Source organism: Muntiacus reevesi, chromosome 1 (assembly GCF_963930625.1).
Source record: "Muntiacus reevesi chromosome 1, mMunRee1.1, whole genome shotgun sequence".
Classification (NCBI taxonomy): Eukaryota; Metazoa; Chordata; class Mammalia; order Artiodactyla; family Cervidae; genus Muntiacus; species Muntiacus reevesi.
Window position 1 is genome coordinate 273,792,084 of NC_089249.1, and position 27,742 is coordinate 273,819,825.

At 34.5% G+C, this 27,742-nt stretch overlaps 1 protein-coding gene across 2 annotated transcripts in view; it reads right to left on the reverse strand.

Annotated features, from left to right (window-relative positions):
- Nucleotides 1-3,248: 3,248 nt before the first annotated feature.
- Nucleotides 3,249-27,742, reverse strand: part of CHD1 (chromodomain helicase DNA binding protein 1) — a 75,217-nt gene continuing 50,723 nt past the window's right edge. The window contains exons 24-37 of one of the 2 annotated variants that reach the window (XM_065919493.1): nucleotides 25,233-25,393; nucleotides 23,873-23,914; nucleotides 23,055-23,185; nucleotides 21,805-21,943; nucleotides 21,438-21,588; nucleotides 20,039-20,161; nucleotides 19,358-19,486; nucleotides 18,654-18,917; nucleotides 18,162-18,302; nucleotides 16,176-16,354; nucleotides 9,072-9,168; nucleotides 7,183-7,234; nucleotides 6,223-6,433; nucleotides 3,249-4,806 (exon numbers count right to left, since the gene is read on the reverse strand). In XM_065919493.1, the coding sequence (XP_065775565.1) occupies nucleotides 4,461-4,806; nucleotides 6,223-6,433; nucleotides 7,183-7,234; nucleotides 9,072-9,168; nucleotides 16,176-16,354; nucleotides 18,162-18,302; nucleotides 18,654-18,917; nucleotides 19,358-19,486; nucleotides 20,039-20,161; nucleotides 21,438-21,588; nucleotides 21,805-21,943; nucleotides 23,055-23,185; nucleotides 23,873-23,914; nucleotides 25,233-25,393 (2,166 nt within the window). In that variant the 3' untranslated portion in view covers nucleotides 3,249-4,460. The remainder of the gene's footprint in view (nucleotides 4,807-6,222; nucleotides 6,434-7,182; nucleotides 7,235-9,071; nucleotides 9,169-16,175; nucleotides 16,355-18,161; nucleotides 18,303-18,653; nucleotides 18,918-19,357; nucleotides 19,487-20,038; nucleotides 20,162-21,437; nucleotides 21,589-21,804; nucleotides 21,944-23,054; nucleotides 23,186-23,872; nucleotides 23,915-25,232; nucleotides 25,394-27,742) is intronic. The other variant, XM_065919533.1, reaches the window with a different exon arrangement.

Below are 27,742 nucleotides of genomic sequence, written 5' to 3' on the forward strand. Positions count from 1 at the left end.
TCAACAGTTGTTTTATAAAATTGGAACAAAAATTATGGAACATTTGGAAGTTTCTTTTCTAAACTGTCATTGGTGAAGAGTTGAAGCAAGTTTTACTATTTTAAAATTAGGTATCTACTAGTTATCTTTAGAATCCACCTGCCAATGAAGGAGACACAGGTTCTATCCTAGAGTTGGGAACATCCCCTGGAAGAGGAAATGGCAACTCACTCTAGTATCCTTGCCTGGAAAATTCCATAGACACAGGCGCCTGGTGGGTTACAGTCCATAAGGTCGCAAAGAGTTGGACATAACTGAGTAGACACACATTAGATATCTAAGTGGAGATGACTTCATGGGGAGTGGTTAAGTTGAAGATACTTAGCACAGAAATAGAGAGAGAAGGAAAAACAGTAAAGCTGTTGAGACAGGGAACTGAAGTTCAAAAATTATAGGCTAGAATACCATAGGAATTCCAGAAAGTAAAATCAACTGGGCAGAGGCAAGACCTGAGCAAATAAATTAAAAAAAACAAAAACAAACACACCTAGACTTAGCACAGTGAAACTACAACACCAGAGACAAATCTAAGATTTTAAAAGTAAAGAGGATAAAACAAGCAACAAGTGCCAGTTCAACTCCACAGCTCATTCTACAGACTGGAAATCTAACGGCAGCCTACAATGTTAAATTACAACTCAATGCACATTTCTGCATGTGAAGTGTTAATATGTGCCATCAATGCAGTCAGTGATCATTTAATAGGCTCATTATAAGCTAGGGAATTCCTTGAGACTGTTTATACCTCTTCAATTTAATATTTAGATCAAAACTCAAATGTACAGTAGAATATGGAATTACCATTAAACATTTCATTCATTTGGGAGTTTGATTTACCAATCCCATTTTAAGTAAAGGTTAGGTAAGTTTTTTTTTTTATTTTAACTGAAGGACAGGGTGGCTAATGGCCTTTTACAACAGAAAATCTGGCACATGAAGCCCCCCTGAAGATCTTGTATAGGGACCTGAAAACAATCTGAAAACTATTTTTTAAATTCTACTTTACCAAGTAATCTCATCTTCCATTATTTAACATAAGTATTATTTCCTAAATCTAGGTCTTTCTTTATAAGGAATCCAAAGATTATCTGTAATAAAATCAACCTATTAGGTAGGTGCTAAAATAAAGTAAAAAATTAGCAAAGCATTCTGCAAAATCACTATCAATATATAGACATTTCCAGGATAAAATATAATTTTAATTGAACTTTCTTATAAATGTCTAAAAGTAAATGCCTTAACAACTTTAGCACAGAAATTTTGCCATTTTTTCAAGATATTTTTGTTGGTGCACTATTATCTAGTTGCTTCCTTTTAAATGTGTTCCATCCATTAGTCTTGCGTAAAGTGCCACAATAATATGTAATAGTTTGCATTTTTAAATTGAACGTTGAATGTAAATAATCTGTTTAATAGAAGTATCTATGTTAATATGCTTAAATATATCAATTCAGAAACTTTAACAGTATAGTCACATTTACTAGTTCATACTGTTTCAGATGAGGCTGGGAAAGTCTACGGAAAAAAATCCTATATTTAAAGATTAGTTGCTTTCTCAAATCCCACCTTAAAAACATTCAAAGTTATTTATATTCCAACAATCATTTTCTAGTCAGAAACAGTAATGTGGTGCAGACAGTATTATGCCATCTACCCTTTGTGTATATTCTGGATAAATCTCAAGGAAATGAAATCTGGGTAAACCAACATATAATCTACACAAACCTTCCATTATTTAACCTCAAAGACAGATCTCAAGAGAAATTACATATGTGGTCTACATTTTATGCAACTTCAAAGGTTCTCATTTTATTAACCCACTCACTCTGAAATTAACAAACGAATCATTCACACTCGTTTTTCATAGCTTTCCAATCTGAAAATTATTTTCTAACATACCCTAAACAAAAAATATTTTCTTTATACGCAAACAGACCATTGCTTTTAATAAGAATCATTTATTGTATATTTTTAAGGTGGAGGGTTAATTAGTACAGTACTATGCATAACCTCATTCTTAAAAAATTAAACACAAACGGATAAAAATGGCAAATCAGAATGAGCATGTAAAAAGACAAAAATTAAGCATATTTTTAGAGAATGTTTCCTGTCATACCTAAGTACTGATGTTTTTCTCCATTTTGTCTTTAAAAATGTATGGCTTGTTCCTTTTCTACGTAATTGCTGATTCTTACAAATAATGAACATATTTGCCATCAATTAATAAATGTTACATACAGTTGTAGATTTTTCATTCAACTCAGCTGATTAGTTGCCTGAAATATTCAACTAAACACAGCACTGTTAAGAAAGTTGAGTCCATTCCATTTGTCTCAAAAATGTAGTATTGAGTTATGAAATTTTCACAATAGTATATAATGCGAATGTCCCAGCTATGAAGTGATAAATGGAAATGTCAACCCTGATCAGTTAGCTGTATTAATATTATGACTTTAATAAGCATTATAATTTTTTTATTAAATGTTATATTGTGGAATAAAGTAATCACTTATACTAATAGTGGAAAAAATGATAACTCTTACAAAAATGTATACCAGCATTAAGTTGTTTTATCACTTTTATAAAAATTGAGTTATTCCACAAGTTATCTGACATACCAGGAAATGACATTCAAGATAACTATCTAAACAGGAATCACTGCTGTTAAAAAAGGGTTGGGGGGATATAGAAGCTCTGTTTAGTACACATAGTGTAAATTTTAGACCTAACTGGATAAAAGGAAAATATTAAAAATATATCTATAGACAAATATCTGTACATCACTCCCACAGCTAATCTACAGACACATTTAAGAAGATTGTAGGAATATATCAATATACTTATATTTGTCAAAGTTAAGGTTCAAATGTGTTATATCACAGCACACATCCAAGAGTGTATGCCACAAGATTAAAAAATTCCCACTGAATATAACAAAATAAAAAAAAAAAATCTGTAAATAAATATAAGGCATTCTAAAATAATATCTGCAAAAATCAAGAGTCCAGCAAAGATTTCTATTATCTAAATTTTACTTCATATATTCATATATTCTTCAAAATAGATTTTTAATTGTAGTGCCACAAATTAACAATGTTCAACTGCTTACCAAAATACTCTTTTCTGGAAACTAAATGTTACTACTTAAAAAAAAAAAAAAGGTGCTTGAGGGAATAAGAATGCAGCAGAAAATTACAGGAGCCCACATATCCTTTTTCTTAAATTTAATTTGTCATATATAAGGTTTTTATATACAATCAGTGTGCATTGTAACAGTTTTTATTAAAAGTCAATCAAGTTTATCTAAAATGTTACCTGGCTGCATAGCACATTTGACATTATTGCCCACATGAAAAGGAAAACAAATGGATTTACAATAACTTTTGGCCTTTTGGATTCTGAAAGTGTTCATAGACCTACCCTTTTAAACCAAATGCATCTGAAACAAATGTTTCCAGAGCATGCAGTTTAGATTTTACAGATCATCTCACCATTCTGTTAGACAATATTGACTAAAAAAGGGAAAAGGAAAGAAATAACATGTATCTAATAAAATAGTCAATATAAAAAGGACTGTAATGGAATTAAGTGGCCCCTTTCCCCATTTTTTTACATTCTAAACAATGATTCCATCGAGACAAATCATTAAAAAGTGTTATTACACTGATATATATATATATATATATATATATATATATATATATTTAAACAATAAGAAGGCCTGAGTTGGTAGGGAAAGGGAACAGTCAAAAAAAGCCTGAGAAGGGGAAGGAAGTAAGGAAAGCTCATTTAATTCATTTACAATAATTTACAGTCATTGTTTGTGTGTGTGTAAAAAGGCATAATAATAGATCACAAACAGGAAATTCCTGGCTATTTTACAGATATAAGTACAGAATTTAAATATTCAAGCTTGTGATGAAAAGCGGCAAGGTGGTCGCAGTGTACAATGTAAACAAGTAGCTTTGGAAAGTGAATAAAGTCCTTGAGTGTGTTTTCTTTATTAAGAAAAGAACTCTCTTTCATTCCTTCCTGAAACATGATCACAGGTAAGAGTAAAGTTCATATACAAACATAATTTAAATGGACGTCAGTCTAAAATCACTGACTTAAAAACAGTTTTATCCAGCCTACATGGAAGGGCAGTGTTGAGGTCCCTGTAATAGTAAACATTTTCCATTTCTTTAAAAAAGAAAAAAAAAATAGTACTACAATATTTGTAGTACAGTGCAGCATAATCCTTAAATATAAAAATATTTTCTCTTCTGTTGGGATAATAGACCTTGCATCCTGGAAAGAAGTAACAATACTGCTACTGACAGAAGATCTGTTTATCTCTTTCAAGTCACGTAAGGCAATCACTGTGTTGGTTTATGATATATGGCTGAAAGAAAAGTCCAGAAAGACAACATCAGTTCTTGTTATGTTTTCCGACTAGTCCAGGCATGCTCAGGTGTACTTCTGTGTTCAGCTGAGTGTTCAAATGGGGATCTGGAGCCATAAGGTGACCTCTGGTCTAGTGGAGATCGAGGGCCACTACTGGGAGCTCTATGGTCCATCTGCCAATCTGAGTGATACCTATAATCCCTGGAAGATTTATGGTGTGTATATTCAGAACTTGATCGATGGTCTGAATGTAACCGGTGATCTGAATGAGAACGATGATCAGAATGAGTTCTGTCTTTTAAACTTCCTTCCAAATTTGATCTGTGGTCTCTACTCCTGTGATCATCCAGTTTTCTGTGTTTCTCTCTATCACTGTAATATCTAATAAAAGAGAAATTAGGAATTTTAAATTAGCAATGCTAATGAAATGTTTCCAAATAAATCTTATTAAAAATAAAACAAAAATAATGCATACTTCTAATTGTATACAAATTCAGTGTTTCATCACAAAATTTCCTAAGTGAGTTCATTAAAAATCACTGAAAAATTATCTCTGCATGTCTTTGGAAAAACTATTCCATTCATAAAACTAAAGTGAAACCATACAAAGCACTTCAGATGGCATCTAACTTCACATGGTCATTTAAGATTGGTTGCTACTTTTTCTTCTATGCATCATTTGCATTAATGCATCTTTATTGGAATTAATTAATTAGAATTAAGATAACTATATCCATCTAAAATACCCTTGAAATCAGAGCCTTTTGAGTCTGCAGCAGGTAAAATAAATAAAAATCTCTAAAATAGTCTATGATATATATATTTACAAAAGAGAACTTTTACTGGTTGGTGATGCCTATTAAAAGCTTCCTTTATCTCATTATTTATATAGGAAGATTTGATATATAAATCACTGTGAAATTTATTCCACACATAAATGTGTGGCAGTCTGCTAAAAATCTATGGGAGTTTAATGAAAAGTAATTTCTAAGATGTTTGCCTTTTCAAATAAAATACACCAAACATAACTTAATGGTTTTTTGTTCACAAAAGGTCCTTATTATAAGCAATATAAACTGTTATGCAAGTCTGTGAAATTATAAACATTTACCACTACAAATATGGCTTTTCTTTCTCGCTGTGTGCTTTTCTAAGTTTATAATGTGGCCGTGCTTCTTCAGAAGAAATTTCAGTGAGCACAACTAAAATAAAAACAAACCTTTTAATTTCTTAATTTCTGATCTTTTACTCTTCTGGGTATTTTTATTTGGCTTATTAAATGAAAATATTCCCTTATCAACAGGAGTAAAATGTATTCTGTTATTATATTCTAGTGTTTACTACTTAGACTTCAAAAAAACAGTAACTGGAGAAAACTTCCTGATTTCAGAACTATCTTCAGATTGCTTTGATTAAATTTAACCTCAATGAGTTGTTTTCACATAATTATTCAAACAAAAATTAGTTTTTTTTTAATGCAATGGAACGTAGAATTCACCATCACACTTCAGCCACAGTTCACCAGTCTTTTATTTTACCTCACTATATTTTGAAAAGTATTTTAGCTGATATTCTCCAAACCAACAATGAATCCCACGACTACAGAACTCCCTACACTAAATACTTTCTTACTGTATACTCTGACCTTAAATTTATAATTAAAAACCCATTTTTTCTTATTTAACCTTTATTTTACATCAGACGTGTTTTGATTACCTGAAAACTGAATTGGTCAAAAAAGTCAAACACAACAAATAAAGACATCAATATGCAAAATTGTAAAACTGTCAAGTTTACCTGCTGTCTTGCTTGTAGTGATCCCAATCACGATGATCTTTACCATTACTAAAAGAAGAATAAGGTCTCTTTCTAGAGTCACTCTTCTTGTACGAATCTCCCTGATGTCGGTCTTTATGATGATCATGATATTGAGATAAGTGTCTGTCAGATGAATAACTGTCCCTGCTGCTGTCATCATGATTTGTATTCTCTTTTAATCTTTCCACATCTATTAGATAAAAGTGTCCAACTTCCGTTAATGACTTAAAAAAATACATGATAAACAAAAGTAATTTAACTGCTAGATTATAAGAACTCCTGTTTCAGCTCCAACCAACAAAAGTGAGAAAGTCAAAGTGTTAGTCACTCACTCCAGTCCGACTCTTTGAGACCCCACGGACTGCAGCCAACCAGGCTCCTCTGTCCATGGGATTCTCCAGGCCAGGACACTGGAGTGGGTAGCCATTCCCTTCTCCAGGGGATCTTCCCAACACGGATTGAACCTGAGTCTCCTGTACTGCAGGCGGATTCTTGACTGTCTAGTTCCCAAATACAAGCAGTTCAAGCCCTTAGAAAATAGTTTATAGAAAGCCATACTAAGGCTTATGAATAGGTTTACTTTAATCTGAAATGTGAAGAATCACAATGAAAAATGTAAGGTCCATTTCCTTCTCAGACTATACGCTTATGACTCTTGCACAGAACAATTAATTACTCAATTAGATTAATATAATTAATCTATCAATATTAACTAATCTGTTAATATTCCAAATAATTTTTAAAAATATGCTCAACAATTCTATAATTTCTAGAAACTGGTACTAGTGATTTATGAGAAGTTAATAAGCTGAAAAGGATTATTAAGATACTACATTTAATGTGGGCATATATCATCTAAAACACCTCACCCTCCCAGCAAAAAAAAAAAAAGTCAGTTTTCAAACTGACTTTCCAAAACAATTAACAAGACTGACTTACCTGGATTTCTAGTCACTTGAGTATTCAAGCTGCTATTCTGGTCATTATTTTGCTAAAATAAATACACATATGTAAGCATCTTTTAAGTGGCTTCAAACAATGTTGTAAAACATGAAAAAGAAAATCCTGATGCTATAAGAAGTTCTCCCCTATTAGAATGTACAAATGTAACATGAGCAGATATTTTTCTTTTCATTTATTTTTATTAGTTGGAGGCTAATTACTTTACAATATTGTAGTGGTTTTTGTCATACATTGACATGAATCAGCCATGGATTTACACGTATTCCCCATCCCGACCCCCCTCCCACTTCCCTCTCCACCCGATTCCTCTGGGTCTTCCCAGTGCACCAGCCCCGAGCACTTGTCTCATGCATCCAGCCTGGGCTAGTGATCTGTTTCACCCTAGATAATATACATGTTTCGATGCTGTTATTTTTTAAAAGCAGAAACTATGGGTCCCATGACCTCTTTTTTAAAAAATTGAAGTAACATTCATACAGTTGAGTGTGGGAACAGGTGTCCTTTCTATTTTTCTTCTGTGTTTGCATCATTTCATTAAATTGTTTTTAAACTTAGTGGAAGGTTCAGGTTTTTCAAAAAGGAATCAATATTACAGATAGAATTGGAACCTTCTGCACACTCCACATTGGTTTTATTTCTGTTTTACTCTCCCCATCTGTAACAATCATCCTGAATTCACTGTTTAGCTTTCCTTTATGTGTTTTTATACTTAGCACATACATGTACCAATAAATAGATATATTTATATAGCTTTGTTTAAAAAAAAAAAAAAAAAGAAATTGAAGTAATTTTAGACTTGAGAGAAAAGCTGCAGAAATAGTACTGAGGGTTCCCACATGCTTTTCACCAGTTTCTCCTAATGTTAATGTTTCTTATAGAACCACAGTATACTAATCAAACCTAAAAATTTATATTTTAATACACTACTCTTAACTGAACCACAGACTTTATCCATATTTCTCGTTTCCCACTGAGGTTCATCTTCTCCAGAATCCAATCTGGGCTCAGGTGCTCCTCCAATCTGGGACAGTTTTTCTTGTCTTCCAAGACCCTGACACTTGATGAGTACTAGACAATTATAGAGTATTTCTCAACTGGGGTTTATTTGATATTTTCTCATGGTTTGATGTGTGATTCCTTTTTGCCAAGAATTCCACAAAGTGATATACCTTTTCAGTACACAGTACAGGGGGTTCATGATGTCAATATGTCTTATCACTGGTGATATTAATCTTAACGGCTTGTTTAAGGTGGCGAAGGCAGGTTTCTCCTCTACAAAGCTATGATTTTTCTCTTTGTTATACTGCAAGAAGATCCAACCAGTCCATCCTAAAGGAGATCAGTCCTTGGTGTTCACTGGAAGGACTGATGCTGAAGCTGAAACTCCAATACTTTGGCCACCTCATGCGAAGAGTTAACTCACTGGAAAAGACCCTGATGCTGGGAGGGATTGGGGGCAGGAGGAGAAGGGGACGACAGAGGATGAGATGGCTGGATGGCACCACCGACTTGATGGACATGGGTTTGTGTAGACTCTGGGAGTTGGTGATGGACAGGGAGGCCTGGCGTGCTGTGATTCATGGGGTCGCAAAGAGTTGGACACGACTGAGCGACTGAACTGAACTGAACTGAATCAATAAAGATCTTGGAGGAGATACTTTCAGACTATGCTAGTGTCTTGTTTTATTGCCCACTAATTTTAGCTTTCCTTGGAGGATCTTACCTGCAACAATTTTTACTGTGGTATTAATACTTTAATAGAGATTTTCTATTTCCCTTATTCCTTCTACATATATTAGCTGAATTCTTGTATAAAGAAGAATATCTGTTTTAATAACATAAAGAAAAATGATGCATTTACTTACCTGAGATTCCTGCCGTTTTTTAATAGCATGCTTATATAATTTATGTAATTTTCTTGCATCAAACTCAGTAAACTTAGATACAAAAATCCACAGGTTTCTAGAAGAATAAAAGGCAAATTAGTCTGGTGGAAAATACTTAGTTTCTAATGAAATCCCTTTAGTATACACAGAAACACACACATCTTAGCCCTCTCTGGAACAAAGTCTCAGGATGTTATTTCTAGCATTAAAAAAGAAAAAAAAAACAAAAACCTCCATAAGTGGATAAGATTCCCAATACAACTAGACAGTGTTAACTTTTACTTCTCTTTCAAATTCTTTCATTTTATAAACTTCAGATTTGAAAAGCAGTAATCAATCCTAATTTGAAACCACAGAGAAGTAAACTTACAAATCAGGACGGGATTCATATTATGGTTCAGATTAGATATAAAAGGAAGAAACTACGTTAGTAGTTCAAGTAAAATATCATCAGAAAACATGGATTAAGCTTGTGAAAGAGAAGTCCTGAATAATGCATTAAAAGGCTAGTGTCATTTTATAACTGTGATATAATGTAATGTCATAAGAGTAACGTGACCAGACACTGTAAGCCCAGGACAGTATTCCATGTTTATGCCTCTCTTCCCATCCCAACGCTGGGATTAGGATTAGTAATTGACCATGGTAGTCCTTCACAAGTTCAGATGCAGTCTTTGGATTCGTCCCAACACAGCTTCTTCAGAGCCACTGCTAATCAGTGACATGTGAGTTGAAGTCTGTTTGCCATCACTATAATAGTAATAATTTCATATATTTACAATTTTTCTTGACCCTCTAGCTTTCCAGTAGGTAACGTTAAAGATTTTGCATCTTGCTTACATAAACAGGGTAAAGAAATTACTAAATAGCCAATGATGAAGGTTTAGTGGATTACCCAACATCAATATCTTTACTGAGCTCAAGCAACCGATTTTAAGGGATCTTTTTTTTTTGGCTGTGCTGGATCCTTGTTGCTACGTGGGCTTTTCTCTAGTTACAGTGGATGGGGGCTGGTCTTCAGCTGTGACGTGTGGGCTCCCCAGTGCAGCGGGTTCCTTGTCGCAGAGCCATGGGCCTAGGTGTGCAGGCTTTGGCAGCTGTGGCGCACAGGCTCGCGAGTTGCGGGGCTCGGGCTCTGGAGCACAGGCGGTGGTGCACGGGCTGAGCTGCACCGAGGCATGCTGGGTCTTCCTGGGTCAGGGATTGAACGCATGTCTCCTGCACTGCCAGGTGGATTCTTTACCACTGAGGCACAAGTCCAGATTTATGTGATGTTTTAAAAATAGTAAAACCCTGTGTGTGCAAATAATGACTTCCCAAAAGAAAGTCATCCTTCAGTGATGGTAACAGAAGAAAGAAAGTCTAAAAAGGAAAAATCCTTAGCTAGAAAATAACTTTTCTCATTCCTTTATATGGGAGGAATAAAATTATATAACAAAAGCACTTAATTTGGGGATTTCTTAATAGTCAAGACATATTTCTCCCAACTACCAAGCATCAATTGCCCAGGACTACAAAACATAAACTGTTACAAAGTCTTGAATGAGATAACTGCATAAAGTACCTTACTTGTAACCATCCTTCAGGTAGGCAGTCAAATGTAGCAGAGAACTTTTAAAATAAACAAATAGGGTAATGAGACTAAGTGACTAGGTAAGGCCAGAAGACAATGTTCCTAATTGTTTTTCCACTAAGATCAAACATTCCCAGCCTTTTGATTTTGAACACAGATATGTGTGAAGAGCTGCTAGCTAGTAAACTACTAAACTGCTAGGTGTTAGTAAATTTTGGAAATCAGAAATCTGTGCATCATGCAATAACTACAAAACTATCCCAGCATATGTGCGTACAGAGATGGATATCTGGTGATTTCTAAAAGAATTCTTACCAGTGTTAAGTCAGTTGTGGCTTTCTCAAGGGCTTTCTTTTCTTTTTTAGTTTGTCACAGCTATTTGCTTAACTGCAGGATAAGATGTACCTATTCTTCATCAATATTTGGGTTTATAATTTTACAAAAACAATAAAAACTGTATTGTAGTTTAAAGAGCAGTCACTCAAACCCTTATACTTAATGTGTATATATATGTGTAATATTCTCGAAATTTGTTTCTCTTGTAATACTTCATATAGCCTGTAAATTTTGGCTACTTAAGTAAAATATGCAGCATATTAACAAGGCTTATCAAGTTATCAAGACTAATATTAGCAGGCTAATTTAAACTAATGGAACATTTTCATAATACACATGCATAATTATTTTGTTAATTTTTCAACATCATGAAAGTTTTCATACATCAAAGATACAAAAGAACTTTACAATGATCACCCATATACTTAACACCTAGATTCTCTTATTAGCATTTTACTCTGCCTACTTTATCACATATCATTCCATATAGTCATCCCTCTGTCACTCTCTCTAATTTCTGTTTGCATTTCAAAGAAAAAGTATAGGTATTAATATATCTCCCCCTAAACACTTCATGCATATCAATAAGTAGAGTTAATATTACTTAGTTTTTTTTATTTGAAACATTCTTTAGACAATACTATTCTCTGTAATCAATTATCAATAAAATGAAAGAAGGAATAGCTAATATCAAGTCATTAAAGCTATCAGATAGTGGTTGGGGAAATCAAATCATTCAACAACTTCAATACTAAATATATTAAAATCTTTGTAATTTATATATTAACTAGCCAAATCCCATTGTCATTCATTGTTTGACATTAAACTAAAACAGCTTCTTTTGAAATTAAAATATCAAAAAAAGCAACTGAGAAAAAAATGGGTAGAGAACCTGAGTATTTTTCTAAAGAAGACATACAGACGGCTGACAGGTACATGAAAAGATGCTCAATATCACTAATCATCAGGGAAATGCAAATCAGAGCCAAAACAAGATATATCACTTCACACCTAACAGTTATTATAAAAGAGGAAAAACAAGTGTTGGCCAGGATGTGGAGGAAATGGAACCCTCATGCACTGTTGCTGGGAATATAAATTGGTATGGTCACTATGGAAAACAGCATATTTAGTTCCTCAAAAAAATTAAAAATAGAACTACCTTATGATCCAACAATTCCACTCCTCTGTACTTCTCTGAAGGAAATGAAAACACTAATTCAGAAAGATATATGCACCGCCATGTTCACTGTAGCATCATTTTACAAAAGCCAAGACATAGAAGCAACCTAAGTGTCCATCCATAGATGGATGGATAAAGAAGTGGAATTCTCTCACTCACAGACACACACACACAAAGAAATATTACGCAGACATAAAAAGGAACACAACCTTGCCATTTGGGGCAACATGGATGGACCCGGTTGGGTAGAACATACAACAGAAACAGGCTCACAGAGAACAAACTAGTGGCTGCCAGAGGGCACGTGCACAGAGCCTGAGCGAGACAGGCCAAGGGCATTAAGAAGGACAAACCACCAGTTACAAAATCAACACATCACTGGGATGTAACACACAGCACCAGGAATAGAGTCAATCGTATAAAACTCTGTATGGTACGTAATGTATACAACTACCGAAGCACGACGTTGTATACCTGAAACTAACAGTGGAAGTTAACTATACTTTAATAAAGTAAAATGCAAGTTTTGTCTTGTTTAAGAATAAATGAAATTAAAATTGTGACTAATGTTATTGGGTTCTATTAATGTATAAAGTACTTGAGTTATTCGTTAAAGATAATGAGTACATTCTAGTTTTCACTTTGTTGTTTATTACAACAAAAGGCTAAAAAGAAACAGCATGTCTTTATGTGCCCCCCGCCCCACAAGTATCAGCATGTCTTTAAATTTTTAAGAATAAAGTGCTAGGGAAATGGTCATCAGAAGATGTTAAAATGTTCACTATAGGTATGACATTAACCTTGAAATAAAATTTATAAGCAAACTTCAGTTCAGTTCAGTTCGATCGCCCAGTAGTGTCTGACTCTTTGCGACCCCATGGACTGCAGCACATCAGGCTTCCCTGTCCATCACAGGGACAAACTTAGAAAATTAAATAATACCCGAGTGAAGTGAAATTCACAGCAGATGAGAAAATTCAACTAGTCCTTAATTTATAGACTATCGCCATTAAAAGAGTAAAGAGGTAGGGAATTAATAAACTGTGTTTTTGTTAGTAACTTCTCTTTAAAAATACCTTTTCCATAGAAAAAAATCTAGTTGAAATCAGATTCTGGTCCTAATTATATCACCTGCTAAACTGTGTGATCTTGGGCACAACTCCAGACCTGGAACAAGTGCAGCGTGAGTGCCGTGCTAAAGTTCGTGCACTACACGCCTCCTCTGCCATCCCCCAGGTCCTGGCCCTACAAGGGTGTTTACCTGAGTCCAGTTTGTTTTCTTCTGTAAAGTGGAACTAATAACTGTTAAGACTTCCTAAACAGAGCATTTTTAGAGCGATCTTAGAACGATGCATAGGAAAGTACAAGTGAAACACATTATTATGCTTATCACTAGATTACAAGTGATTTTTAAATAAAAAACTACATTTTCCCCCAATTTTTCTCCAAGACAGCACTGAGTAAAAACTAATTTGCTCTTGAAATATTCCTCAGTTAGGGTCTTTCTGTTCTCCTTTACCATTTAAAGGAATCTGGTATAATCAGAGACAGTGGCAGCAGGAATAAGTACCAAAGAATATGAAATCAAGGTAGATGAGAGTGGGAGGAAAAACAAAAGGTAAGTTGCCCAGCTATGTAGAAAGACGAATAAAACCTTGAAAGTTAAGGGTGAACACAAAAGTCTCTTGGCTATTTGGTCTCTCTTCTTTTAGAGGTTTTTTCCTCCCCCTTTCCTAGTAATTAAACCTGAAGTAACTACTTGTATTAGTCAACATGTAATTTCAACAAGATGCTGCACAGTTCTAATCTAAAAAGCCAGTAAAATCGATAACTCTGCCTTCTTCATAAGCTCAAAAATCTAAACTCTAATTACAAGAAGGTTTACAAACTGGTATGTAGTACACAAGTATTTTCAGAGAGAAACTAAGCTCCTTTTACACTAAAGGTGGGAAATAATTTTAATATAATCCTTTAATTAAATTCAGCTTTAAAGATAACTCACTGCATTTCTTTTATTTTCTAATTTTATCTCAAACAATCAAGAATATGTTCAGGAATCAATGACACAGAAAATTTAACTTTGGCTCTTAAATATGAAAAGACAGAGAATGTGGCTATATTCTCACTTAATCCTGGTATATATAGTTGAACTCCTACTGTATTCCTATCCTGTAGTTCTGTACTTTAGAGGTCACTGTATGAGTAGAAAAGAATTTGAAAAAATGGAATAATTCTCTTTTATGATATTTAAGAAAGCATTAAGCTCCAGTAGATATATTCCAACCATAAATAAACTATTAAACTAGACACTATGAATATAGTACTTGAGAATTATTGCCTCTCATTCCTCATAAAAGGGCTTCCCTGGTAGCTCATGTGGTAAAGAATCTGCCTGAAATGCAGAAGACCTGAGTTCTATACCCGGGTCAGGAAGACCCCTGGGAAGGGATAGGCTACCCACTACAGTATTCTTGCCTGCAGAATTCCATGCGCAGAGGAGCCTGGAAGGAAACAGTCCATGGGGTTGCAAACAGTCAGACATGAGTGAGCAACTAAGACACACACACTCTTCATAAAAATCTTTCATTTTTCTTCAACAACGGAAAAATATGCAGTCTTAACATTTTGCAGGTGATAATAATGGGGGGCTCATACATAGTGGTAACTGTTCAAGGTCATAAAGTCAAAAATTAGGCAAGTTGCAACTAAGTATGCATGTCGTGTGATGCCAATTTCAGTGATTATTCCATGTCATTACAGGCACATGGCTTTAGACTCTTCTTACCGTCCAGGCAAGGCTTCAGTTTCTTTAGACATGAGCTCAGCCTCACTTATTTACAAAAGCCTAGTGATCATGATCAATTTCCTATTTCCTCTTTCTGAAATGAGTCCTGGTTGAGTTTAAGATGGGGATAAGGATAGTTGTTTTTTTTTTTTTAATTTAGTGTAATCATCATGTCTCCTGCAGAAATGTGCAATAAAGTGTTTTGTTTTGATATACAGCTGCACTGCACATAGCAAAGAATTCAGTAGGTTAATAAATAGTTGTCCATAACTAGTTTATGCTCATTTTATTGTTTTCCTAGCCTGTCTAGTAGTCTGGCTTAACAGTGACCTGCATTTGGTAATCATTAAGTGATTATTACCACTTATCACATTATAGTATCACTTATCACATCATTTCATAGTTCAGATTTACAATTTTAAGATCAAATGTGTTGCTACTACTTCTAAAATGAAGGGGAAAATAGAGTCTGCATTTTACATTGCTTGAGGAATATAATAAAAATTGATTTATTTTTACAAGGCTTTATAGTCATATTGAGAAGATGAACTGCTAAATTTATGTAACACATTGGCACACCAACAGTTGAAGATATTACTGAGAATAATTTGGTAAATTGGGAAATTTTTAAGAATAAAATGCAATCTGAATGTTAATGAAACACCTTTCACTATTTATCTAAAGGCAGAGATGCTACCTGTGGTTTATCATTATGCATAATTAAGGAATCACTTATTTATAAAAAGTTTTAAAGGAAAAGAATGAAAACAATCAGCCTCCCCCGAAAACATTCTGTAACCTAAACTTCAGGAGGTGAAAAATAAACTGAAATACAAGAGACAAACAGTGAAGTGAAATTGCTCACTCATGTCCGACTCTTTGGAATTCTCCAGTCCAGAATACTGGAGTGAGTAGCCTTTCCTTCTCCAGGGTGTCTTCCTGACCCAGGGATCGAACTCAGGCCTCCCACATTACAGGAGGATTCTTAACCAGCTGAGTCACAAGGGAAGCCCAAGAATACTGGAGTGGGTAGCCTATCCCTTCTCTAGCAGATCTTCCTGACCCAGGAATCGAACCAGGGTCTCCTGCATTGTGGGAGCATTCTTTACCAGCTGAGCTATCAGGGAAGCCCTAGACACAAGTAAGAGACAAACAGACAGTTACACAATTACAAATTTAACATGTCCTGAAGAATCCATCACTTACTTTCTCCACTGCTTGATTTGTTCAGGATTCGTATACTCTTTCAGACACTCCGTGATATGGTCTCCGATTTTTATCAAGCACTGTCTAGTGTGTTCCAGCTGCTCTCTCTCCGAAAGGCCCCTCTCAGGCCGATCAAGCTGCTTCAGTGCTGCTTTGACCGGCCTCATCCTCTCTTTACACTGAAGTAGGAAAAGAAGAGCAGAACTGCGCATTAAAGGCATGGACTCAACACAGAGCCACTTCTTCAAGTGACACTTTTACAGGAGTAAATCTAACATGAAATGAGTATTAAACCGCACCTCACAGCTCTTAAACGTCAAGAGTTTTCCCCTCAGACTTTATTCAGAAAGCAAGGTTTTCCATTATAATTTAAAAATCAATCTTTGTGTAAGTAAAAGCCTTGGATTTTACTTACTTTTTAAAAAAACAGTTACTTTTTACACTGTAGCACACCATTCTGAACAGTTTTAATGTTAAAAGATAAAATATTTCAGAGTATAACTTAATATTCTATATTGGCTCTAATACAGAATAAAATGTAAAAGAAACTATATAATACACTGGAAAAGCTATAACTTCAATATAGCTACAAGTATAAACTGTCTCTTCTAATTCCTTAGAACGTAGCTAAAGATGAATTTTGCTGCTTTCTAGTCAGGGATGTCAGGGTATTTGATAGAAACCAATCTTTTTCCTTGGCCTACATATCACTAGAACGCTAGTAAAAGGACAACATACCAAAATCTGTACCATTCAATAAAGTCCGATTTATGTAATAAAAACTATTAACCTTATACCAAAACCAAGCTAAAAATATTGCTAAAAATCAAACTACAGAAAAATTCTATTGTATATAAATGCAAAAACAACTTTAAATTTTATAGTAATTACATCCATGAGTAGCAAGTAGGGTTACTTCTGGGTATGCAAGGATGGGTCAACTACAGATGATGTATTTAGTTGACCTAATGCCACCACTTATTTGAAAAAACAGAAATCCTCACATCCCTGCTGGGAAGGGCCTTTCTTATAATCAGGTGTCTACCTTATATGTGAAAATTTGTTTCTGAGTACTTTATTGTTTTATTGACCTATTTCTTCACATCAGTTGGGAAACTTTCCATCTTTTGTCAGGAATAATTTAAATAACACTGGAAACACTGGGAATTATGTATTCTTTAGTTAAAGTTAGAATTCAGCCAAGCCTGACTTTTTAAAAAAGGGAAAACATTTCTTATTTAATTTTTATGTTATTTATATTTGTTCTCTACATTTTCTATTTCTTGTTCAATTTTGGTAGCTTATATTCTGCTGTGGGTGCATGCTCAGTTGCATCCAACTCTGCAACGCTGCAGGCTATAGCCAGCCAGGCTCCTCTATCCCTGGGATCCAGGTAAGAATACTGGAGTGGGTTGCCATTTCCTTTTTCAGGGGATGTTTCCAAGCAGGGATTGAACCTGCATCTCTTGTGTCTCCTGCACTGGCAGGCAGATTCTTTACCACTGCGCCACTTGGGAAGCCCCTTGTAGGGTGAACACATACTATATTCTAGGCATTGTTCTAGACCCAGAAAATAGAGCAGTAAATAAAATGAAGACCCTGCTTTTATGGAACTTGTACTCCAGTAGAATAGAGCCAACAAATAAACAAGACATAGTGTTTAAAATGGTGACAACTATGATTTAAAAAAAAAAAAAGAAAGACAAGGCAGGGAGCTTTCTACCTTGTATAAGATTTCAGACAAGGATAATGTTTGAGCAGATATCTAAAGAAAATGAAGGTGTAAGCCATTTTAAACAAAGGGAAGAGCAAGTAAAAACATCCTGTAACTTGTCTGACATGTTCAAGAGAAAAGTAAGAACTCCAATACTATGAAGTGCAGTACTACCAAATTCAAATACATTTCTAAATTTAAAGTTTTAAAAGATCAATATAAACTCAAATGTTACAGGCATTTTTCCAATAACCAGAAACTTTACTACTTACAATGCTGAATGTCTTCTGATCCAGCTCTTCAGATTCTTCCGCTATGGGCACTGGTTCCCCACTTGCGGTGATGTGGACCGGAGCATCCGACACTGAGGATTTCTTAGATCTTTCCTTGCTTTCAGACTTGGATTCACTCAGCTGGTGAAAAGAGAGAACAAATACACAACAACAAAGGCAGAAGTGATCACACCTCCAGAAGACAACTTACTCTCACTGTAGTCTATAAAGTTTATTCACATTTAACATTTTGACTATTATTTTATCTTTTCTCCACTTGGGGAAACCAAAAATAAAGCTATCCTATGATATTACTTATTAGGTAAGGTATCTAAAAAAGGACTTACACCTGTTTTCTACTCTACTAGATATGCACATGTATTTCTAAAGAGCTGTTACTGAGATTAACTGGGCTGACAGGCAGCTTATTCTCCTAAAATGCAAATATGCTGATTGTGTCACTTTCTACATTTTATATTATGATTTGCATACCTTTTCTTCTTTTATGTCTTTTTCTTTCTGTATAGCTTCTTTTACTTTGTTTTCTCTTTTCTCTTTAAAATCCTTTTCCTTTATATCTTTCTTATCCTCTTTTTCTTTTATCTCCCTTTTAAGTTCTCTTTTATTTTCCTTTTCTTTTGCTTCCCTCTTTTCTTCTGGTTCCTTCTTTATACAAACATCTGGCTCAGTTTTTTCTTCACTGTCTCTTTCTGTTTTAACTTTTTTGTTTGGATGTTTCACAGAAGTGATTTCATCCTGAAAAGTGCAAGTATGGCCAATGTGTTACTAACCAAATCTTGACAAAGACTAATTCTTTTCTTTGCATGACTACTGATTGCATGTATGTGGATTCTGAGAGAAATAATCCAGAATCCCATTAGTAATGATACATGCAATAAAAATTAAGATAAGCCAATCCCATTCAAAATTCGTAACAAAATGAGACAATGTCTTCAAATGGCAAATGTTTGAAAAGGAAGGACCTTTGCTCTCTCCCTTTAGTGACATGATATTCTACTGGATGGTAGATTTCTATTCTATAAATGAGACTACACAACAAACTATAAAAAAGGACTTCAGTATCTAAAAGTAAAATTTTAAGCCTAAGTTCAAATTTCAAATGTAAAGCATACTGAAAACATACCATGTGCCCTTTTCTATATATAACAGGTTGCTTTTCTAAAACACATTCTTACCTTATCATCATCTTCATCAGACTTTTCTGAAGGCAAGGGAGAAGAATCACTCTTTATTTCCTCTTTCACTTTTATAGACTTCATTGCTTTATTCTTCTTACCTCTTGCTTTTCGCCTTTTTGAACCTCCCTAAAAATAATTATTTTTATTCTCACCAATCCCACAGATTCCATTAAAAAATCTTAAATACTAAATCTACTAAGCTAAAAGAATAGACATTCCTACCCAATCCTTAGTCTGTTGGTACTAAGTTACACCAATCTTACCTCTCTTTTACTGCCTTTTTCCTTCTTTTGTGGAGCACAATCAATAAATAAGCTTGGTGATCTTTAATACTTCCTATTCCTTAAGCTGCCTAATGCCTCCAAATCCAATTACTGCCCTGTCTCCAGTAACGGAGGCTTGACCTCTCAAAAAACACCGCATTTCACTCCAAAAGTTGCTCCCATACTAAATACTAGGAAAAAAGAGATTCTTCTTCTGAAAGACATGACTCAGTAGAGTTTTAACCTGAATGCTGAGATCAGTTGGCAAAATACTACCATATTCAAACAAAGCTACTTAATTATAGATAAACACACTGATGAACCCATGTTAACCACAGGAATCTAGGGTGATGGGGTAAACTAGGTTTATCTTATCCAAAAGTAAAGTGCTCTTAAGCATCGTATTTTAACTTACTGCACCAGAAAGCCTCTGAGCTTCTTTTTTTGCAAGATCTCTACTAAGTAATTTGATGAGGTAGTCTGCACGTGTCTGTAATTGCTTTGCTTGTGGCTTTTTATCAGGATCATCTGGAAGAATCTGAAAAGCAATTAATTTTTTCATCTTGTCTTTAATAAATAACATGAAAAATAATATTCATTTAAAAATGCCTTCTCATAAAAAACATGCATAATGTGCTAGCAAGTTATAACTCTTGAAAGAATAAACAACATTGAATGTAAAATACATTTTTTATACCTATGCCACAAAGATTTCTTTCTCTGGAAATGAATTCTAAATACACAAGAAAACTATCCCTCTATTTATAAAAAGACTACACAGTATGAGGTTAGAAATTTCTTTCAAATACATAATGGTATATTAGCAGTCAGTGTTATTAAAATCATAGTGTTCCTAGATTTCCTTCCTTCTAAACAGTGTATTTAACTGTGAAGTATACAAAAATCCCTAGAATATAAAGTATTGTCCACCTAGAAGAGGACCCAAAGCAGGCACTGTGAGAAACCTTTTACAATGAAAATATAAACTAATTTTGCTTCATAGTAGCAAATGACAAATAGCTGAAGGCTCCCCCTAGTCCATGAAGAAGTAAAATATAAAAAGATAAAGTATAAGAACTGGGCAGGCCTCCAGTGTCTCCCATTCCAGGCAAAGAAACGACTGTAACGAGTGTGTGCTGTGCCGCTCAGTCATGTCCAACTCTTCGCGACCCCACAGACTGTAGCCTGCCAGTCTCCTGTGTCTATGGGGATTTTCCAGGCAAGAATACTGGGGTGGGATTGCCATGCCCTCCTCCAAGGGATCCTCCCAACAGAGGGATTGAACCCGGGTCTCCCGTATTGCAGGCAGATTCTTTACCATCTGAGCCACCAAGGAAGCCCAAGAATACTGGAGTTTGTAGCCTATCTCTTCTAGGGGAACTTCCCGACCGAGGACTTGAACCAGGGTCTTCTCAATTGCAGGCAGATTCTTTACTAGCTGAGCTACCAGGGAAGCCCATAACGAGTGTGATAGCATCAAATCACCAAAAATCCTAAACACTGGTATTTAAATATACACAGACACACACTCACAAAACAATCCTTTTCTGCTCTTGATTAATACAGATAGTTAATGATTAAATGAGAGGCTTACTTTCTAACCTGATGCTGTGAAAATAACAGAAATGAAATTTCAGAGGTAAAGCAGATTCTAGACATCATTTAAATTCAACCTCTTCATGAAAACCAGATTCCAAAGAAGTCAAGATCACAAAGCTAACTTTCCTGACCCTGAGCTGACTTTATTTCTAACGTAATTTAAAAGCAAACTCCAATCTAACAAGAGTGGCCAACAGAGTCAAGTATTTCAGTACCTTGTGTGTCAGACTGAGGTCAGGATCCATTTTAATCATTTCCCAGCTTCCATATCCATATTCGTAGATACCAATTAACAAATTGGAATCATCTTCTTTGCCCCAGTCTATATCAAAATGAGCTGCCTTCGTGTGACATGGGATGATATACCTATCATTAAAGTTAACAACCACTGTCAAATTTATAATTGCCTCATTAAAAATTTTGAAAACCATATTTGGTCATTAGAACTTCAAAATACTGTACTTTATTTTATTTTTAAAAACATTTCATTCAAACTGGCTATGGAATAAAAACCACTTCTAACATACACTCATGTCCAAATTATTGAGTAACAAGTATTTTACAATGGAAAAAATAACTTACTGCTTTCTTTCTTCTGGATCTGAAGGAATGGATTTGTGCAGTGGTATTAATTCTTCTTCATGGGAGATGACCAGCTTGGCATTCACCTGTACCCCTGATATTCGGAATGTTGGGCCCTTTACTTTTCCAAGTCTACCACCTATATTTGGAAAAGAATATTAAAAAGCATAAAATATATAATTCTACAAAATACAAAGCAATGTATGTTATTACTTATATTAAAAAGTAGTAGTATTTATTTACCCATATTTTTAAGTACTACTTATTTGTATTAAGGGGAGAGGCTTGCTGGCAAACCTTAAATTTCACTCCAAGTCTTTTCACTACATACTAGTGATTACAATATAGCGCAAGAGGATTCACAGAAAGCATTTCACATACTACAGCCAACACATGTACTGTGCTGTGCTGAGTTACCAATCATGCCCAACTCTTGGACTGTAGCCCGCCAGGCTCCTTTGTGCATGAGAGATTTTTCAGGCAAGAATACTGGAGTGGGTTGCCATTTCCCCCTCCAGGGGATCTTTTCTGACCCAGGAATCTAACCTGCATCTCCTCAGTCTCCTGCATTGGCAGGCGGGTTCTTTACCACTGCACCACCTGGGATTAACATGTCAACCATTCTAAATGAGAGTTTCAGTATGATTTTTTTTCAGTACATCTAATTATTGAATCTTATCTAATTACTTTTATTTAGAAAGATAAATTACAAAGTATAATGAAGTAACTATGTTAAAACCAATATCACATGTTTATACTTCTAATATCTCATCTATACTATACTAAAAATACAGTAAAGAACCCACCTGCCAATGCAAGAGACATAAGAGACATGAGTTTGACTTCTGGGTCAGGAAGATCCCCTGGAGCAGGGCATGGCAACCCACTCCAGTACTGCTTGGAGAATCCCATGGACAGAGAAGCCTGGCGGGCTACAGTCCACAGGGTTGCAAAGAGTCGGACACAACTGAAATGACTTTGCATGCATACTAAAAATATAGTAGAACTAACAATTTCTGATGTTACCTCTCAGCAAGAAAATATACCAGGCAGAGAGTTTCTATTGCCTTCAATAATACAGTTCTGTTCCCCATTTTCTATTACCTGGAAATGGCCTTACTTTGTTCTGTAAAGCATCTTTTAAGATTAATAAATAGGTAACTTAACACACACTATCAACCAAATTCAATAAAAGCAGATTTTAACAATTTCATTTATCTCTCTTCAAATCACTTTCATTTTAATATCACCTGTTCGTTCTGTTCCTGAAGAGTTGTCCTTTAAAGCTTTAATGCAACCATTATGTACCAATTCTCCTAGTCGTCTGAGGTCTGTCTCTGACTTATCGACTAATTCAGCATCTCGAGCAATTGCATCTAATCTGTAATAAAATAATACAATTTTCAGGTAAATGCAGAGAAAATGAAGCCATTTAAGAGACATAAGGGTAAAGTTCTATAATTTTTTTATTATTACACAGTAAGCAGATAATATGAATAATGATAAATGTTCAAAACATTTTTCTCTTCATCTAAAATAATTATGTAAGTATTCCAGTGTAACTTCATACAGGTCCTCTCAAAATAAAATAGAAAATATCCCTATTTTAAGGAGGAGTTTGGGGGAGAAAAAGAGAATTAAACCAATTTGAGTCTCTGCAACTCTATACTTGAGATAGTAGTTACAGCAGTTATTGAGAATAACTGATAAAACTGGTCTCTGAAGTCAGAGGCTAGGTTAGCAATTTAGCTTCTCTCTGGATGAATCTGCTATTTTTATAAGATTGTAAGGAAAAGATAAGAAAAAGCATTTGAAAAGTACCTTACAATTATAAAAATGCAAATGTTTTATAGACCATGTATTTTATAGAAAACATTTGTTGATAAAATTTTAGAGACTAGAAAGAATTAAGGATAGTACTAAAACACTTTAAAAAATCTATTTGAAATTTGCTTTCTACAGGCTAATTTTGTAAAAACCTGTTGCAAAAAATTTAAGAATAGTATAAATAAAACTGACAGCATGTAACACATTCTGTAATTCCACTAAGAATGACAAATGTGTTTACCTTTCCAGAGGGCCACCAAATTTCTTGTAGCTCTTGATAAACCTAACAGAAAATAATTGGTTTAAATGTGGGCTTCACTATTTGTTACAAAACAGATATACAGAAATAATACTTGTTAGTGTAAATATTATCAATAATTCAAGGCACTATTACTAACAAAAATGAATAAGCTATGCTAGAATCAAAATGTTAAAAGGTTAGATACCAATAAAGATAAGACATATTTTAACACCCAGGATAATATTTAGAAACCAATATAAATAAAACAATAGAAGCTAAATTTTATTTTAGAAATTACTTTATTATTTTCACAAGACAAAAAAGGGTCAAGGCTATCAGAGGAAGTGTCTCCAGAATTCTCAATCATATTACACCTCCTCACATTTCAAGTGTTGATAAAAATTTACTGAATATAGTTTTAAATCAGATATATGGCATTCTACCAACAGTGGAAAAATAAGTATTACTTAGGAACAAAGCTACCCAAGTGGTTGATGGATGAGGGAAAATATCCAGGAAAAGTAGAAGTTGCATTGCTTCTTCAACTAAAGACAGAAAGTCCAGCAAATCAGGTGGCCATAAAAGTACCCTAAATAAAATCTAACAATATATTTAGTTTTCTGGTAGAAAAAAATGAGGAAGAACTTTATCAGACAGGTCTATGATTTAAAAGAAATGAGTTACAATAGTTTGAAAGAAACAACAAACTCTCAAAATACAACAATGAACAACCTTTCACAAATTTCATACACAAAAATATTACATAAACAAAATAAGCTATTATCCTATCCTCCGTAAATAAAGCTGTGTGTGTGTGTGTGTGTATATATATATATATATATATATATATATATATATAAATAAATACAATTTGAAATAAAACTACAATTTATCTGAAAGGCCAATCTTACCTCAGTTCCTATTTGGACATATCAAACACTTTTTAACATGGTTATTTTAAAAAAAACAATCACCCCAGCGTAAAAAAACTAGAAAAATATGGGACTAAATTACTCCCACATAAACAGTAATGTTGGGAGTCATATACAGTGAGAATTTTTAATAAATAATGTATTTAAGTATACATTCATTATTCAAAAGGACCACTATTCTGAACCACATTAATAAAACCAAAATAATTTAGCAGTCCAAATAGAGTAACAATAAATAACACAGCAAAGATTAGATGCCAAACTTGTTTTTGACTCATAGTTACAATGAACAACCAAAATCAGAACCACCCAATCCCCACACAATTATATCTGCCTCTTCTAAAACTTTATATTTTGTGGAATTTCTGTTTTAATTTCACCCACTACTAAAACCAAGCTGAAGTAAAAATGGTCTTATGTCATCTTACCGCCGAATTTCTGCATCACTAAATCCTTTAATATTTTCCCGAGGGATAGTTCGTGGTCTTCCACGTTTCTTTGGCCTTTTTCTTTCTGAAATTGAATCACTATCAGATCCAGAGTATCTCCTACTTCTACTGCGCCTCCCTTCACTTCCATTGAAACTAATCTGGAATTTGAAAACAAAATTTTGCCCAAGTTTAGGTAAAGCAGGCTTCTGTTTTAAGAGCAATGAAAGCATTATGATTGACAAAATTAACAAGTACATATCAAAAATATTCTATAAAAAAATTAAAAAGCCAAAAAAAAAAAAACCACCCAAAATACAGCAGATTAATGTCAAAGAGTTATATTAATAGTCTTAATGCTTAGAACATTCTAGTAAAACAGCAGGAAAATATTCATTTTCCTTTTGTAAAAATATGTGAAAAGTTATTAACAGTGATTAATCAAATAACAAACAGAATTATACAACCTCTTGGTATATTTTTCAAAATGTGAATTAAAGTAACAATGCAGTGTAATTAGTTAATCCATCAACTTGACCAATATTAACTTATTAATACTAGCCAATACTGGTACTGGTAAAGAAAAACAAGATAGTCAAACACCTCTGATGGGTATTTATACAACAGAGGGCAATTTGATATTGTATCAAACATCTTAAAAATAATCATTCTGCTAACCCGGCAACATCATTCCTAGACATTTTTTCTGATAGCAGAAATGAAAAGGAACACTTGCCAATAAAGTCATCTTTATCGCAAAGGTAAAAAAATCTAATCTACAAAACACTGACTTCTATTACACACATCAAATCACAAGGCAATCAATAGGATTAAAGTAAGGAAATACAGATTATAAGAGGTAGAACTCGAATACTGGCTTACTTGTGAAGAGGGTGAGTGGTAAACATCAAGTATCATACAAGAAGGTAAGAGAAAAGTCAGCTAACATTTGCTAAAGACTCAGCTACTGTGAGAAGAGAGGATTCCTGGGGACAAAAGACACAGGGAGAACCTGCACCCAATCGCAGGCACTTCTCCACAAACCTCCACTAACTTTCACCAGGTGCTCATGAGAAAGACTAGAAATGGGGCTGGAGATTAGAGAAAATTCTCCTTCAGGGTAAAGGCCTGGAGAAAGACAGAGTCATCTTTGAGGGGACAGCCAGGAAGCCTGGCCAGATCATTCTCACCTACAGAACTGAGGACACAGCAGACCTAATATGCTTGTAGGAAAAGAAAAACCAAAAACTGGCAGGGCACAGTCTGGGGTGTGTTCAGACGCAAAGTTTAAGGAGATAACAAAAAATTCAACAACCAAGACATAATCCTGAAATAAAACAGTATTCTAAAATAACAGAAGCTAATGCAAAGCCTCTAAAGTTTTTCCTCTTGCCACAGGACCCAATATAGCTTGGCATGGCACTGCTACCATTATTTAAAAATCTAACGCTCTGTTCATTTGAGCCATAAAATAAACACCAACGGATTTCTAAAAATTCATATCATACAAGTATGTTCTCTGACCATAAAAGAATTAAACGAGAAATCAACAATGAAGATACCTGGAAAAATCCCCCAAATATCTGAAAACGAAACAACACGCTTCTTAAAAAACCTATGCAAAAGCTTTTAAGTTTAATTAGGTCCCATTTGTTTATTTTTGCTTTTATTTTCAATATTCTGGGAGGTGGGTCATAGAGGATCCTGCTGTGATTTATGTCGGAGAGTGTTTTGCCTATGTTCTCCTCTAGGAGTTTTACAGTTTCTGGTCTTACATTTAGATCTTTAATCCAATTTGAGTTTATTTTTGTGTATGGTGTTAGAAGGTGTTCTAGTTTCATTCTTTGACAAGTGGTTGACCAGTTTTCCCAGCACCACTTGTTAAAGAGGTTGTCTTTTCTCCATTGTATATCCTTGCCTCCTTTGTCAAAGATAAGGTGTCCATAGGTTCATGGATTTATCTCTGGGCTTTCTATTCTGTTCCATTGATCTATATTTCTGTCTTTGTGCCAGTACCATACTGTCTTGATGACTGTGGCTTTGTAGTAGAGTCTGAAGTCAGGCAGGTTGATTCCTCCAGTTCCATTCTTCTTTCTCAAGATTGCTTTGGCTATTCGAGGTTTTTTGTATTTCCATACAAATTGTGAAATTATTTGTTCTAGTTCTGTAAAAAATACCATTGGTAGCTTGACAGGGATTGCATTGAATCTATAGATTGCTTTGTGTAGTATAGCCATTTTCACAATATTGAGTCTTCCAATCCATGAACACGGCATATTTCTCCATCTATTTGTGTCCTCTTTGATTTCTTTCATCAGTGTTTTATAGACAAGTGCTCAGGGCTGGTGCACTGGGAAGACCCAGAGGGATGGGATGGGGAGGGAGGTGGGAGGGGGGATCGGGAGGGGGAACATATGTAAATCCATGGCTAATTCATGTCAATGTATGGCAAAAACCACTACAATATTATAAAGTAATTAGCCTCCGACTAATAAAAATAAATTTAAAAA